General features: G+C 40.0%; 3 protein-coding genes across 4 annotated transcripts; 1 reads left to right on the top strand and 2 right to left on the bottom strand.

Moving 5' to 3' along the window:
• Positions 1-29: 29 nt before the first annotated feature.
• On the bottom strand, positions 30-2654 carry LOC122967392 (GTPase IMAP family member 6). Its single transcript, XM_044332020.1, has 2 exons — positions 2277-2654; positions 30-1317 (listed from the first exon to the last, which is right to left on the bottom strand). The coding sequence occupies exons 1-2, from the start codon at positions 2293-2295 to the stop codon at positions 293-295; spliced, it is 1044 nt and encodes a 347-aa protein (XP_044187955.1). The 5' UTR covers positions 2296-2654; the 3' UTR covers positions 30-292.
• Positions 2655-4100: 1446 nt separating this feature from the next.
• rsad1 (radical S-adenosyl methionine domain containing 1) lies at positions 4101-14365 on the top strand. Of its 2 annotated transcripts, XM_044332365.1 has the most exons (10): positions 4101-4541; positions 4722-4855; positions 4945-5149; positions 5236-5601; positions 6420-6483; positions 6557-6704; positions 7030-7084; positions 7240-7343; positions 7440-7589; positions 13308-14365. In XM_044332365.1, the coding sequence occupies exons 1-9, from the start codon at positions 4392-4394 to the stop codon at positions 7585-7587; spliced, it is 1374 nt and encodes a 457-aa protein (XP_044188300.1). In that variant the 5' UTR covers positions 4101-4391; the 3' UTR covers positions 7588-7589; positions 13308-14365. The 2 variants fall into 2 exon arrangements, with proteins under 2 accessions (XP_044188300.1, XP_044188299.1); XM_044332364.1 differs by lacking the exon at positions 13308-14365 and having other exon boundaries at positions 4103-4541; positions 7440-8156.
• rasd2 (RASD family member 2) lies at positions 8758-11663 on the bottom strand. The gene is made up of 2 exons (XM_044332366.1): positions 10075-11663; positions 8758-9819 (listed from the first exon to the last, which is right to left on the bottom strand). Exons 1-2 carry the CDS (start codon positions 10622-10624, stop codon positions 9302-9304), a joined length of 1068 nt encoding a protein of 355 aa, XP_044188301.1. The 5' UTR covers positions 10625-11663; the 3' UTR covers positions 8758-9301.
• Positions 14366-14425: the final 60 nt, after the last annotated feature.

Below are 14425 nucleotides of genomic sequence, written 5' to 3'. Positions count from 1 at the left end.
ATAAATTCATTTGCAGTTTCAATCAGGCATTATATTTTTGGAAATCAGTATGTCTGCTTGAGCTGTTAAGCTGAACAGTGTAGTAACCTATAGTATATAGGTGATATTAACCATATCGTACAGAACAAAGGAGTAAGGAGGTAAAGTTTGTGCTTCTACCTAAAGGGAATTATACATTTCCTTATATAATCTGGTATCCAGTCAGCTTGATAGCTATACAACAGCTGCAGCCATAGCAACAGTTAGATACCTTCCTGAAAAATAGGTCATAAGTCACACATAAGTCATGCAGTCACGGACGAGTAGCTGCAAAGAAGCGATTGATGAAGATTGAGTTGAAGTTGACTCTGGCAGTTGGGGCCACTCTGTCTTCCATATGCTTTATAGCCACCTGGGCTGTTCCTCCTGCTGATCCACCTACTGCACCACCTATGATCCCATAGAAAATCATCCCCCCTGGCCCTTCTATAGACCCAACCAGTGCACCCATGACAGCTCCCACAACAATACCTGTCCCCAACCCTCTAGCCAGGGAAGTTCTGAGCCAGCCGTTGTCCATCTCTGCCTTGGCTCTGATCTCTGCTGAAACATTGGTGACGTAGGCATCCTTGTGGTGATACAACTCATCCGATATGTAATGCTTCTCCAAGTCAGTCCACACCTTCTCATTCTCTGCTGCCCTCTGCTTCCTAAGCTTCTTTTCCTCCTTCTTCACGCTGACCTCTGCTTTCTGGAAAGTTCTGCTCGAGAAGTGCCCCCCCCCTAAGGAGGCCACCATCCGCTCGATCTTCTGCAGCAGCTCTCTGTCACGGCTGCGATCTCTCCAGTTCTTACTGAAAACATGAAAGCGTCCACCAAACTTCTCGATCAGTTCTCTCAGGTGCCAGTCAGTCTTCTTCACCCTGTCTTCCAAGGCAGCTCCCTCCGTATTTCCTTCACAGGCCAGGAGAACCATGCAGTGTCTCAGACAGTGTCTTCCAAAACGCCTCATCAGCAGCTTGGGTGTTCTTATATCATTTGGGGAGATTTTCTCCATGTCAAAGGCAACAAGAAAGGCATGGGGACCGGGGATACATAAGCACTTAGACCTTCTCAGCTCCATCTTCCTCTTGACTTGAGATATATCCTTTTCGTAGATGTTTGGACCATTGATCACAGCCATTCGTCTACCAGCCAGTTCTCCAACATTCTTCCTGCTGTCAGAAATGCTGATAACATCCTTAGAAAACTCCTCCCTCCCAAGAATTGCATTGGTTAGTAATAACTGAGAGGATCCACTGCTACCAACCACCATAAGCCTCAATTCCATAGAAGATCCTGTGAAAAAGTTAAGTTCAGTATTATTTTAGAAAGAAGTAACTCTTGAATTCACAAAGTAATGTGCTTTTGCTTATGTTTATCATTGTTATTTTTACATTGTCATAGTTTCAACAAGGGTTAGGCAAAATAATCACTCATGAAGTAAATTAACCACTCTTGCTAACAAACTATGAGAGCGACTCATATAAGGATGTGTACCAATTAGCAATACTGCCAACTACCACTGTCCCTCTATGTTGATGCAGTTTGGCTGTCATGTTTTTACAAAAAAATATTGTTTTTTTTCTTTAAAAGTAGACACTTTGAATACAAGAAAAGATGATTTGAACCCTTGCAATTCTTTAAGTTTATTTTTCTGTAGCTTTGAAAACTCAAGAGCTGATGCTTTTCTCTAATAAATGCTGGTAATGGCCAGTACAAACAACAGTATGGGTAGGGGGTAATGGGGAGGATCAGAAAAGAGGGAGGGTAACATAATTTTTCTTTTGGCAGAAGGGAGAGGGGTCTGAATTTTTTTGGGAGAGCAGGGAGGGTATTTTATTTTTTCCCTCACTATGGATGTACATTTTATTTCTGTGCCTGCATGTGCCCAATTTTCACTTTCACTTCTAATACAATATATTATTGTAACATGAAGCTATTAAGGCTTTAAGTGGAGTGTAACAGCTTAAATTCCTTGTTTTTCCTCATTCGGTTGTTAATGGCTAAACAAGTTGCTGCCTTTTTATCATTGTTTTGTTATTATTTTGTTGCCATTTCTATACATATTAAGAAGAGGGTGCAGCAAAAACATAAATAACTTAGGGGAGGGATTTGCCTTTTTAAAAAGTGAAACATTAGATTCAGTCCCCCTCCCCACCCCAATACTTTTTGTACACTCCCTAACTGGCATGCAATAACTGATACAGTACTGTATATTCCACCTGTAGCCTTATGTATTAAATCAGCAAGCTTACCTTTCTTCCTCTTATCCATTTGGCAGATTGTCAATACAATTTCACTCTTTTGAAGTAGTTCTCAGGCTTCTCACTGAACTCCAGAAACTCCCACTCAACACCTAACATGAAGCAGTTGCATATATTCAATGAAACACATTCCAGTCCCCTTTTCTGATGTCGCCCTCTCCTCTTTCTCTCACTCTCCCTCTCTGTTGATTAGGTAATTGGGAACCAGATTTAATATTAGGTGGAAAATGTCCCCAGGGTCTGAAGCTGGCAGAAAGCACATTCACATTATTGATGTCTTTAATTAAATACTTACATTAATTATCCAATAAATTACTGTGTACTGTCACATTCTGGAAATAATACTGTAAGGATGAGTACATACATGTCCACCCTGTAAATGTTCACTGACCTATGACTTTACACAGAGACACATATCAGTGAAGTCAAGGTGATTTGTACAATCAGCAACAAACTCTCCAGTGTTAATCAGTGCTGATCAGTGGTAATTATTTGATGACAACATTGTTTATCCACTAATAAAGCTATGTTGGCTCTTACCTCAAAATAATGAAGAGGTTTGATTAATTGCAACCCTGATGAGTGTTGGCTTTTATAATCACTCGAACAGTGTTGATTTTTTTTTTTTTCTCTTCAAATGAACATCCTGATTTTAAAGGTGACTCTACAAGGTTATTTCACTGTCCTTCCACCAGACAGTGTTTTTTCTGGGTTCAGGGAAATCAATAGCTCATTAAATTAGTTTGATCCTGTGCAAGTAGAGCACAAATTTATATTCTAAATATAGACTAGTGTCTTTATGTGTTGTGATTGCAACAACAAATATCAGCATTTACAAAGAGCTGCTGATATTTTATTCAACACAATTAGGCTAAATATTCAGATGTCCATGGTCCTCTGTGGTCATACTTGTGTGTTTAGTAAAAAAAACTGGGAGCATTAACTCTGTGAGGACTTGCATTTATGATCATTTTCCTCTGATATCTATACTTGTGTTATCCCCGCTGATGTGCATCCTACATCTAATGTTTGATATACTGCAAACTGACCTCCAACTAGAGTATTTCATTCCCCTTGGACAATTTAAAATTTTATTATCTGATATTTATTTATGACTCTTGTATCTGTTTTTATTAATTTTTTGTTGATTGTGGCTGTCTGGCCTTAGTTGTGTTGTTTATGTTTGTTGATTGTGTTCTTTGTTTGAATGTTCAAATCTCAATGAGACTAACTGATTAAATGAAGATTAAATAAAAAATATAATATAAATACAAATACTGAAAGTACACTGGAAAATGCCTTTAATTATTTAATTTACTGTATATGGACGAAGTACCCTCTGATTAGATGCCAAATTAGTCAACAGTAGCTGTCAACTTGAATGTAAAATACTGTCTGTCAAACCTTAGGAGTTCCTGTTGCTTCAATTTGATTTTCTAAATGAGTATGAAACCCCCAAAGCCCCAGAGCCCCTTTAAGTGCTATAAGAAACAGTGATACTTTACTGATATACCATTTTTTTCTCTATAAGACATTCTTTCATTCCTCACAGTAATCATACAATCTGTACAGGTGCCTTATTAGTGATTAATCTCCTAGGCTTGATCCTTTAGTCAATCAATAACAGAAGAAGCCACCAACATCTCTTGATTCACTATTCCTCACTTACACTATTGCCTAAATGGTACTGAAAATTATATGCCTATGCACTGTAAAATACAGCACAGTAAACTGGTCATACAACATTTTCTACTTGTTGATAGGCCATTCTTACTCTAGCAAAACAGCGCCTCTGTGTGGTCAAAGAATGTAATACACAAAAAGGAAATCACTTTTTGTACTTCCTGTTTGGGACGACGTCACAGCTGCTAGAGAAAGATTTAAAATGTAAACAGATAATCTGACTTTACGTTACTTTGTACTTACATATTCGCCACATTGTTGCCATGTTAACTTTTATTGCGTGAAATTTTCATCATGCAGTTATGTACCTTTTACACGCGTGTAGCTGCGACTAATAAGGAGCTATGTGTTCAAGTGAAGGGCAACCTCGGTTTCAGACATTCAGTTGAATCTGCCGTCAGATAAACAAATACCGTCAACAGAATGATAAAACACACGTTGCGTGCGGCAGGACGTGTCCTCTCTCCCGGTCTGCGCTGCTTCTCAGGGATTCCTGGCGGAGAAATAACTGAAGATGTGTCTGAACGTGCAGGATCTTCACATCTCACACAGCAGGCGTCTCTATATGTGCACGTGAGCTGACTTTGGTTAATTTAATGATGAAACATTTCTATGCAGAGATACGCACACATCTGCCAATGCACGCAGTCACTGACTTATGTTAATGTTTCAGTCCAGGCCTTTTTTTAATGCAAGTATGTCATGTCTAGAAAGTTTGCCCATGTGATGTCAAAGTCTTCCTCTCTTCTACAGTGGCCGTACTGTCTCAGAAGGTGCTCCTATTGCAACTTTAACAAGTACATACCCAGAACCGACAACAACCACATCATGACTGAGTGCCTGCAGCGGGAGGTAGAGACCTTGCTGCAGCTCAGTCAGGTATCCTGGTATGGGGATTTATTAGACCGTCCACATCCAGTATCACCTGTAGCTTTGCGCTTCACCCATCCTCCTTTCATTTAATTTCTCCTTGCAGCATCACCTCAGTATTCCTTGGTGGCGGGACACCAAGCCTGGCACATCCCTCAACCATCTCTGCCATCCTTGAAACTGTTTCCAGGCAGGCAAACCTCTCAGATAAGGCTGAGGTCACACTTGAGGTCAACCCTACTCCTGTGGGAATGTCAAAGTTAGAGGATTTTTGCCATGCAGGGGTGAACCGTTTCTCCATTGGGGTCCAGGTGATTGCAATCAATAGAATACTACTCACAGAAGATTAGGTTATGTTTAATATCACAGTCCCCTTATCAAAATTTCAATCTGTCAGTCTCTGCAGGATGAGGACTTGAAAATTCTGGGAAGAGACCACAGTTCTCATCAAGCTTTGCAAACTATTGAAGAGGCGAGGAAGCTGTGCCCAGGGAGGGTGTCGGTGGATGTCATGTTCGGCCGGCCCAAACAGAGTGTGGAATCCTGGGAGAAAGAGCTGTCTGAGCTGTTGAGGGTGTGTGACGATCACGTGTCTCTGTACCAGCTGACCCTGGAGCGAGGCACCCAGCTGTTTAAACAGGTGCAATGCAGTGAAGTGACTGTGCCCGCTGATGATGTGACAGCGGAGATGTACCAGTGTGCCAGGAGGACTCTCCACCAGCATGGCTTTCTGCAGTACGAGGTGTCAAACTTTGCAAGACATGTAAGTCCTCAGCAGAATGACATTTCACTGATTATCAGAATTTTGTCCTCCTCACCTTTTGAGGCATCAGTTCCTTCCTGCACTGGAGGCTCCAAGTTTCCATATAACACTTGTGTAGGTTGCATATTGGACCATAATTGACTCCAAACTAGTTGAGCGATGTCACAAATCATGCTCATAAGTTCATGCCTTAAACTCTGATTTTCTGTGAGCTCACAGAAACTCTCCACTTTCCGCAGATGAATGTGAAAACAGCCTTCTGGTGTCAAACTCTGCACATACACACATGGAGGCGGACTTTAAAAGACAAGGAAATTGAAAATAAGCTAAAATAAAGAGAAATGAACCATTTAAGACAAAGACAAAAGAATAAAGATCAAAGGAATTTTATTTTTAGGATAACATTTATAAAAAAATAACTGCTGTTATAATAAAGAGCTGCAGTAAACAGGAAAGTAAGAGTTTAGAGTTTGCTCTTCAAAGCTTCTGGAGGTTTCTCCTGAAATGCACAGAAACTGAAAAAAAAACATATTTTGAACTTTTGGAACAGGAGACAAACATTTAACTCAGTATTATTTACTTCAGATTTATGTTGAAGCATATAATCAGATGACCCTGCAGATGTAATCTTTCTGTGCTGTTTAGCAGTAGAAATGTAAGGATCAGGTTTTGGAATACTAACATTTATAGAGCAAGACTTATATGTGCATTGTGTAGAATTTAGTGGCATCTGGCGGAACGGATGTGGCAGAAATGGAATATAATATTCATAAGTATGTTTCAATTAGAGTATAATTGCTTTACTTTGTGTTATGCAGAATGCAGTGAGTCATCACAATATGAGCTACTGGAAGGGAAGACAATACATCGGTGTTGGCCCAGGTAATCTAAAAGCAGTGATTGATGATTGTTGAACTTGTTGAGAGGTTTGTTTTAATATTTTCATCTGTGACAGGAGCACATGGGCGGTTTGTGCCTCTGGGGGAGGGAGGTGTCATTCGGGAGGCCAGGACCCAGACTCTGGAGCCCGACATCTGGATCCGCGAGGTCCAGCAGAGGGGACAGGGGACACGGAGGAGGATTCAGCTCAGCCATCTTGAACTGTGAGTTGTTGCACTTACTGGCAGTAGTGTTGTGTCTCATTATGAGTGTATTTTGGTTATAACATGAGGGGGCAGCTTTTCAGTTTCACCCAGAACTTCTCTGTCTATGTGAAATGTAACAATTATATATCAGCCAATCCACAAAGATAAACTTAAGAATGTGAGAAACATGGTGATTGAGGTCGCTGTACACGTGCTTGTTCTTTCAAACATTCTGTCCTTGTGAAACGCTATTATCAGAACATTTGCTCACTCTGTCCTATCCTTGTTATTGTCAAAGTCTAGTCACTGTGAATTTCTGTTATGAAAGTTGTTTGTTTGGCAGGTTGGAGGAGGTGTTGGTGATGGGAATGAGAATGACTGAGGGCATTACTCACAAGGTGAAGCACATACACAATAAAACCTTTATTCCTACATAAACATTCTATTCAGCACAGTTTCTTTTAATATTCTCTATCAGTGAAGGTGATGTTCAGTATGCAGTGAACTCTGAGATGTGAAATTATCTTATTTGCTATTTTCTGGTATTAAACAGCATTGGCAGTTGTTTAGCCCTCAGCTGGGTCTCCATGAAATCTTTGGTACGTCCACTGATGTCCAAGAGTTCCTACAGAGTGGACAACTGATTCTTGATGACAGGTGATGTATCATTTTATTATACTTGTTTTATCGGAGAGAAAGAAATTCCCCCGTTTTGCTGAATCTCTCAAATTTTGTTTCTTCTTTGCTCATTAGAGGTCTTCGCTGCTCCTGGGATGGACTGGCCTTGCTGGACAGCATGCTGCCATCTCTACTGTTGGAGCTGGAAACATCAATCCTTCAGAGACCACAAAGAGACCACCAAGCTGATGGACAAACAGAGAAGACCTCCAACCCACGATGACAGTAATGTTATTAGATTGGTGAACTTAAGAGGGAGATCATTTGTGGATTAGACTGACAAAATATACAAAAAACACAAAAAATGTGGTTCAGCTTGAAAAATACTCTGATATTGATAAAGAAAACCAGTCTAACATACAATATTTAAATTCTTTATTTAAGGCTATTCCATTTTTCACATACACAGACAGATTTTTTCCCCTTAAATGTTACTTTTCTGTTTAGCTGCCATCGTAACTCAAATTACCACAAACTGTATTTTAGTAACACTGGAAATAATTAGACGAGTGCAATACTGTAAGAATTGTCGTCACACTGGTGTGGATGAGATTTGCTTTTTCAATAGATGTTAATATATTTTTTAAAAGCCTCCAGGTATTATCTTGTAATTAGGCTGCAACTGAAACTAAAAAAAAAACTCATCAAGTCCTTTTACCATTAGCTAAAGATTATTACTCTCCTGGTTCAGAAGAAATTGCTTGAGTTGGCCTGAGTGTCTTTTCAGTATTATGTGTATATAATACATGTAAATGTTGCTGCTTTTGTAAATACACCTGTGAAAAAGACTAATCTAATTTTATACCGCAGACCTTATTTAAGAAGCCACCATGTTCAATATACTGACAAACAAATGACATTTTAGCAAGAAACTTAATGCAAGAGCTGCATGTGCACAATCTTATCACGTGTAATAGATAGAATACCATCTGAATGGACTTTAATTTACCTGCCAGCTCTGACTGGAGCCTTTGTACATTCTCAGAAAAAATGTATGACTTTTTTCAGTAGATTTCAACTTTTGACACATAAATGTATGAATTAATCTTTATAAATTGGTTAATTTATACAAAAAAATCTCTCTGTCTTGATTTGGACTCAATCTGTGTAAACTGTTGTTATTCAAAGGGAGTTAATGACCAAAACTTATTGCTTTTGAAGTGCTTTCATATTCAGAGAGATACACGAGCATAGACTGATGCAGCCTGTTCGAAATTAATTAAATTACGGTGTTTTTACAAGTGAAAGGAAATCAATTAAATATTCAGTGGCAGAATAATAGTGAGAGCTAAGTTTAATGATCGTTGGGCTCTCTCCATGGTGCTGATCCCATAGAGTTCATTGTCTCTTCCCTCTCGCCCCCCCCCCCCACCCTCCCCTTTTTTTTAAATAAAATATGCTACAATTCTTTGTTTTCTTGAAATACCATGGTGATGCACGAGAGGCATCGACACACCTGTGTCCTTGATGCCATTCACAGTGAGTGGGCGCTTGAAAATGTGAACAATCCGTCGTGTCTGATGACGGTATTAGAACACGTTTTGAGGTCGATATTTGAGTCATCTCCTCACCTGCTCCCTCCCACACACACACACACACTCATGGTCAGGTTTTCATCATCAATAGAAAACAATTGATTGCCTGCGTTCATGAGCATCATCTAACAATACCTCACTGTCTCCTTGTTCTTTTTCTTACGCAAGCTTTATGTCAGGAATAAATTAAAATGACCTATTTGATTAAACAGATTAAGACAATACATGTTACAATTAGAAAGATTGAATTTATTTATTATAGGATAATATAACACAGTTTTATATACACAAAAAACAAAATATGAATGCACTGGTCCAGCCAGGTGCTGCAGAGTATAACTCCTTACATAATACGACATTGCAGCATACTACTACAATTGGTTTATCGAGAGGGCTCACAATTCATTGAATCTGACACCTCTCGGGTTTGTTGTGTTTGGTGCTTGATCCAAGCACCATCCGCAGGTCGCTGGTGAAGCTCGGGCGGCGCGCCAGGGGATCCACTGCGGCACAGGGCGCACCGAGTCCCCGCGTACGGCTCTCTCTCTTGCCTCGCTGGCCGATGCACAACGACTGGTAGGTGAGGATGGACACGATCTGATGCCGTGACGGGCCGGTCTCGTCGGGCAGTCCGCCTAGAGTGGCGAGGGCTGTGAACACACCGTCCAGGCCGGTACCGTCTTTAGCCGAGGTTTCGAAGAATGCGACATCCTCACCGAGCATCTCTTCCACTTCTGAGCGGCTGACAGCTCTTTGAGCTTCCAAGTCCACTTTATTACCGCATATTACGGCTGGCACTCTAGCGGGATGTTTTAATTTCAGTAACTTTGTCTTAGCAGCTTTGATCTCGCTGAGCAGCTCGCAGACTTCACTGAAAGACTCTCTGTCATCCACACTGAAGACGAGCAGAAAGATGTCACCTGCAGAAAGAGGAGCAGTCACTTTAATAAAATATATAAGACGAGTTTAAGACAAAATAACTTTTCCCATGCTTTGAGACTTGTCTGTAATGAGGTTACAACATTTGCTTAAATAAATTCCTAAAACACTACAGTATTATAGTTTTTCGCGCGTAAAATAGTATTTAAACACTCTGTTGCCACTTCAAACAATATTGATATTGACATCTGCAAAATTTAAGATCTCAGTAATTATTAATAATCACAAGGGCTCACCTGTGAGTATGGATAACCTCCGTTTTGCAGGGAAGTCCCTCTCACTTGAGGCGTCGAGAAGATCGATCTGGTACGCCTCACCTCCGATGTGGAACAGCTTTCTGTGAAAGTCTTCGGTTGTGGGCACATAATGCTCTTTAAATTCTTCACCCAAGAACCGCTGGAGCATGTTGGTTTTGCCTACTTTAGGTGCGCCAAGCACAACTATTCTGTGACAGTTCCTTGGCTTGGTCAGACCCAGCTCCAGCAGGTCAACGGACCTTTTGGGGAGTCGATCAGTCGACACCTGCCGGTTGCCAGGACTGGAGGATCTACTCGCAATCACCACTCTCTTATCCTGTTGTCTCCAGCGCCCTTTTACCGTTTTGATGATGCCCATGCCAGTCTTCTTTATGTTTGAGACTTTGGGGTGCTGGAGTACTGGGGTAAGGGTTGTGCTTTGCAAAACTGGGTGCGTAATAGGTGATTGGTGATGCCCAGTGAAGGAGTTGAACATTTCAAGGATGCCATCAACGGGAAGGTAAAACTTCTCAGTTGCGTTCATCTCCATGTTCTTTCAAACGTCTCCAGACACCGAGAGGCTATCAGAATCTCACCAACCCAGTTGCTTCCCCATCTGTGCACCGAACAGAGCGAAGTGCCCTCTCTTATACTCCTACACCGAGCGCAGTTTCTGCGTCATCCAGTCTGATCCAGAGAGCACATTCCTTTTATAGAAGCATAAAACACCCAGCAAACGGGAAAAAAGCATACAAGATCTCCACTTTAAGGTTTTGTAATTTTCCTTTGAAGAAATGAGCTCCAGATAAGTCTGAAAACATACATAGTAGTTTTCACTTGGTACTTCCAAACTTGTTCAAAATGATAAAAAAAAAAGATTAAAAATATACTTTTCCACATTTTGTGCTGAGATAAACCCTTGTATGTAAAAAAAAATCTGATGTGTTCATACTAGTCTATTTTTAGCTCCTCCATGTGAAAGTGTTTCCTGTGTTATTATGGATAAATGGATGAATTCATTGGTTGAGTGATTTTCCAGATAATTGCCCATATCCCCTGATCATGGACTGTGTTCATATATCTACCACACAGTGTTTTCATAACGGCAACCACTCAACAATATGTGCCTGCACAGCCTGACATAACTCTGCATTTGGGATTTTGTTATTCATGAAGCCATTATGACCTGCTCTTACAATCCCTATCGTGTTCTGTAGTGATCACGACCTGAAACAGCTCACTCTCTGCTCTATGATTCATGAAGCATGATGATGAGTCCTCTGCAGCAACACCAGCTTCAGCAACCGCAGTCTGATTTTAAAGTATGAAGTTATATTCAAAAATCGCTAGGAAATTCATTATAATCCCATAAATCATAACTTCCATCTTAGTGGTGAAGAAGAAAAATGCATTTTTCATCAGTAGATAGAATATATGGTGAAAGTCTTGCCAGGGAACACAGTGAAAATTGAAGGACATGTCATACCTTGCAAGACTCAAAAGTACTGAAGCGAACACTAAAATCCTAGCAGCACCATGTACAGTACACCAAGACATGCTACATAACCGTAGCTTTCTCTCCATCAAACCATCCTTTTAACAAACCAAGGGCACTCTGAATAGACAGCCCACACAAACGTTCCTTCCTGGGAACCTGAAGAATGGGTTGCTGAAAAGAAAGGCTGATTGCCATGGAGAGTGCAGTCTTATTTTAACAAGACAGTGCTGTAGCTGAAAACCATGTTGTGATGAGTAATTTAATAGAGGTATACTCTCATTGCCCTGAAATTTATGAAGAGCTATTAATATAAGACAAACATTTTGACCTACATGTGTGTTTTAAGTATCTGAAGCATTTGCAGTAGTCACATATTAATACAAACAATGAAATACTACAAAATACAGACAGTGAGTAGTTAATTATTTGTCAAAGTTTAGCTTCCTTCTATCGTTACAGTAGATTATCTTCTCAGCAGAAAACAGAAATCATTTTTTGACATTGTGGGTCATTGTGGCTTATACTGTTATACTGTCAGAAACACCATATAAAACAAATACTAACACCTAATACTACATATGGTAGTATAATTCACTTCAGTGCGGGGCTCAGTCTTGTACTGTTATTATTGCCAAATTGCCTGTAATCACAGTACAACGTCATACAGGACTAATGGCTGTCACTTATGTATGCATTGGCACATTGTCATTCACCCGCTCTCACCCTGGTTACTACGTGAGTAAAAATAGAAACCACTTTCACAGGATGTGGCTAGTTGTGTATTTGTTGAATTTATTAGACCACATCATCGGCCCATCAATTAATCACATCTGTAACAGCAAACACCAAAATAAGACATAATGGAGTCATCGGTTTGATTCCAGGGGCAGATTCATACCTCATTACACCCCTGCTGTAGATAATAACTATAAAAACTAACATTGTAAATAAGTAGAAGCAGCTATGGTCTCAAAACACCTCACAACTGCGGTAACACAAATAAACTATTTGTTCTTTTTTTTTTTTTTTAGTGCCACACACAAATGACAGAAGCACTGGACTATCTGCAGTTGTCTGGGGACACAGGCTGTTATACAGACTTCAAATTACAATCAGGATCATTGGGTTATAGTCCTTAAATCTCCATGCTACAGATATCTTTTAAAAAAACTTCTATTTTAGTCTGAATTGATTTCAGAGGGCAGATTTGTTCGGAATTTAACCCATTCATAACTGACTCTCAGCTCTAACATTACATTGTCAGCAAAGGAGTCTGGTGATTGGTGATTTTAAATCACATGGACAACTTCACATCACTGAAATACACAAATAAGAAAAAAATATATAGAATGCGCTGCAAAACAACAAAACAACCACTGGAGGGCAGCAAAGAGAAAACAGGTTGATTACAGTGAAGTTAAAGTTGAATTTATTTATGATTTATTTAAATAAAGTTTAGAGACGAGATGCTTATGATAGAAATTGATCAGTAATTACACACAGCTGTTGCAGCAACAAAGATGGACTTCAAAGTTGAAAGAAAAACTCTAAACTCTAAAGAAAAAATTCTATCTGTCTGTCTGTTTATCCAGCCATCCTTCACACACACACACACACGCACACACCCTCTCACACAAGAAGTCAGATTTCCTCTCCTGTGTGACGTCACCGCCGTGCAGTAGTAGTAGGCTGGTGTTATTTATCTATCCTCTCTCCTCCCCCTCTGTTCTCCCAGATCTCGCCTGCATGTCCCCCACACCCCTGCGCTGACCTCATCAGGCTTTTGTTGGGAAACAAAGAATGTTCAGGCATCTGTTTTCAGGAGAAATAAAGACATAGGGTGGCAAGACAGACAGGAGGAGGGCTGGACGAGATATATGAAGTTGAGCTCGACCAACCTGATCAGTGAGAGTCACATGAAAATGAAACGGGGAGCTGCAACAAGCAAGGAGAACGCACAATAAACTTATTTGAACCATTTATCAGAAATAGAGAAATTCCCTCGAAATCCTACTTAAGAGCCAGTTTCACTCAGCTTGATGAACTTTTAATTTCTTTACACTTTGCCCTATTGTCGTCTCCAAGAGTTGTGCCTTTGTTGTTACAAGGTGGAGCTGGTATTTCCTGTATATCCTGCTCAGTCAACCAGCCAAAAGGCCCACTGCAGCTCTCTCCCGCTGCTTTCTACCCCGGTTAGATCATCATTTTTCACTCAGTGTCACGATACGATCCCTCTGTACTTTCAAATACACCTTGTACAGCAGTTTGCCGCAGATTACATAGCACAAAAGTACACTTGATAGAATAAGCCGCTGTAAATACAAAAAAGATTTAAGTCTTGTATAATGCATAAGGATGTGACTTCGGACAACATCCCATTAGTGGTGATGAATAAGTAAATAGCAGAGACGTAGTGATAAGGCGGCTGGAAAGGAAATTGTGGTTCTTTGTTGAAGCCCTCGGGGATGACGTGTTCACTCACATTGTTAGGAAGTATTGTCAGCATAGCCTTGAACTATAATTTCTGGAAAGGACATTATAGTGTCTGTAGTAGTCACTTATAAATTTTACTTTCTCTCTGCAGGTTATAGTTTCTGTAATATCTTGATATTATATAACTTGCAGTAAGGCTGGGTAATATATTGATATTGTATCGATATTGTGATATGAGACTAGATATCGTCTTAGATTTTGGATATTGTAATATCATGATATGACATACGTGTTGTCTTTTCCTGTTTTAAAGGCTGCATCACAGTAAAGTGATGTAATTTTCCAAACTTACCAAACTGTTCCAGTTGTTCTATTATTTGCCTTCACCCGCTTAGTCATTATATCCACATCATTGATGAT

The sequence above is a fragment of the Thunnus albacares genome, chromosome 17 (genome assembly GCF_914725855.1).
Source record: "Thunnus albacares chromosome 17, fThuAlb1.1, whole genome shotgun sequence".
Lineage (NCBI taxonomy): Eukaryota > Metazoa > Chordata > Actinopteri > Scombriformes > Scombridae > Thunnus > Thunnus albacares.
Note: the sequence above shows the minus strand (reverse complement) of the source record. Positions and strands in the feature narration are given on the sequence as shown.

Bases quoted from the DNA above. Each gene is read 5' to 3' on its own strand.
- rasd2 (XM_044332366.1), bottom strand. From the start codon at position 10,624: ATGGAGATGAACGCAACTGAGAAGTTTTACCTTCCCGTTGATGGCATC. The intron at 9,820-10,074 runs GTGAGCCCTTGT...CTCTTTCTGCAG, and splicing joins GAGGTTATCCATACTCACAG to GTGACATCTTTCTGCTCGTC.
- rsad1 (XM_044332365.1), top strand. From the start codon at position 4,392: ATGATAAAACACACGTTGCGTGCGGCAGGACGTGTCCTCTCTCCCGGT. The intron at 5,602-6,419 runs GTAAGTCCTCAG...TGTGTTATGCAG, and splicing joins TGTCAAACTTTGCAAGACAT to AATGCAGTGAGTCATCACAA. The intron at 6,484-6,556 runs GTAATCTAAAAG...CATCTGTGACAG, and splicing joins ATACATCGGTGTTGGCCCAG to GAGCACATGGGCGGTTTGTG.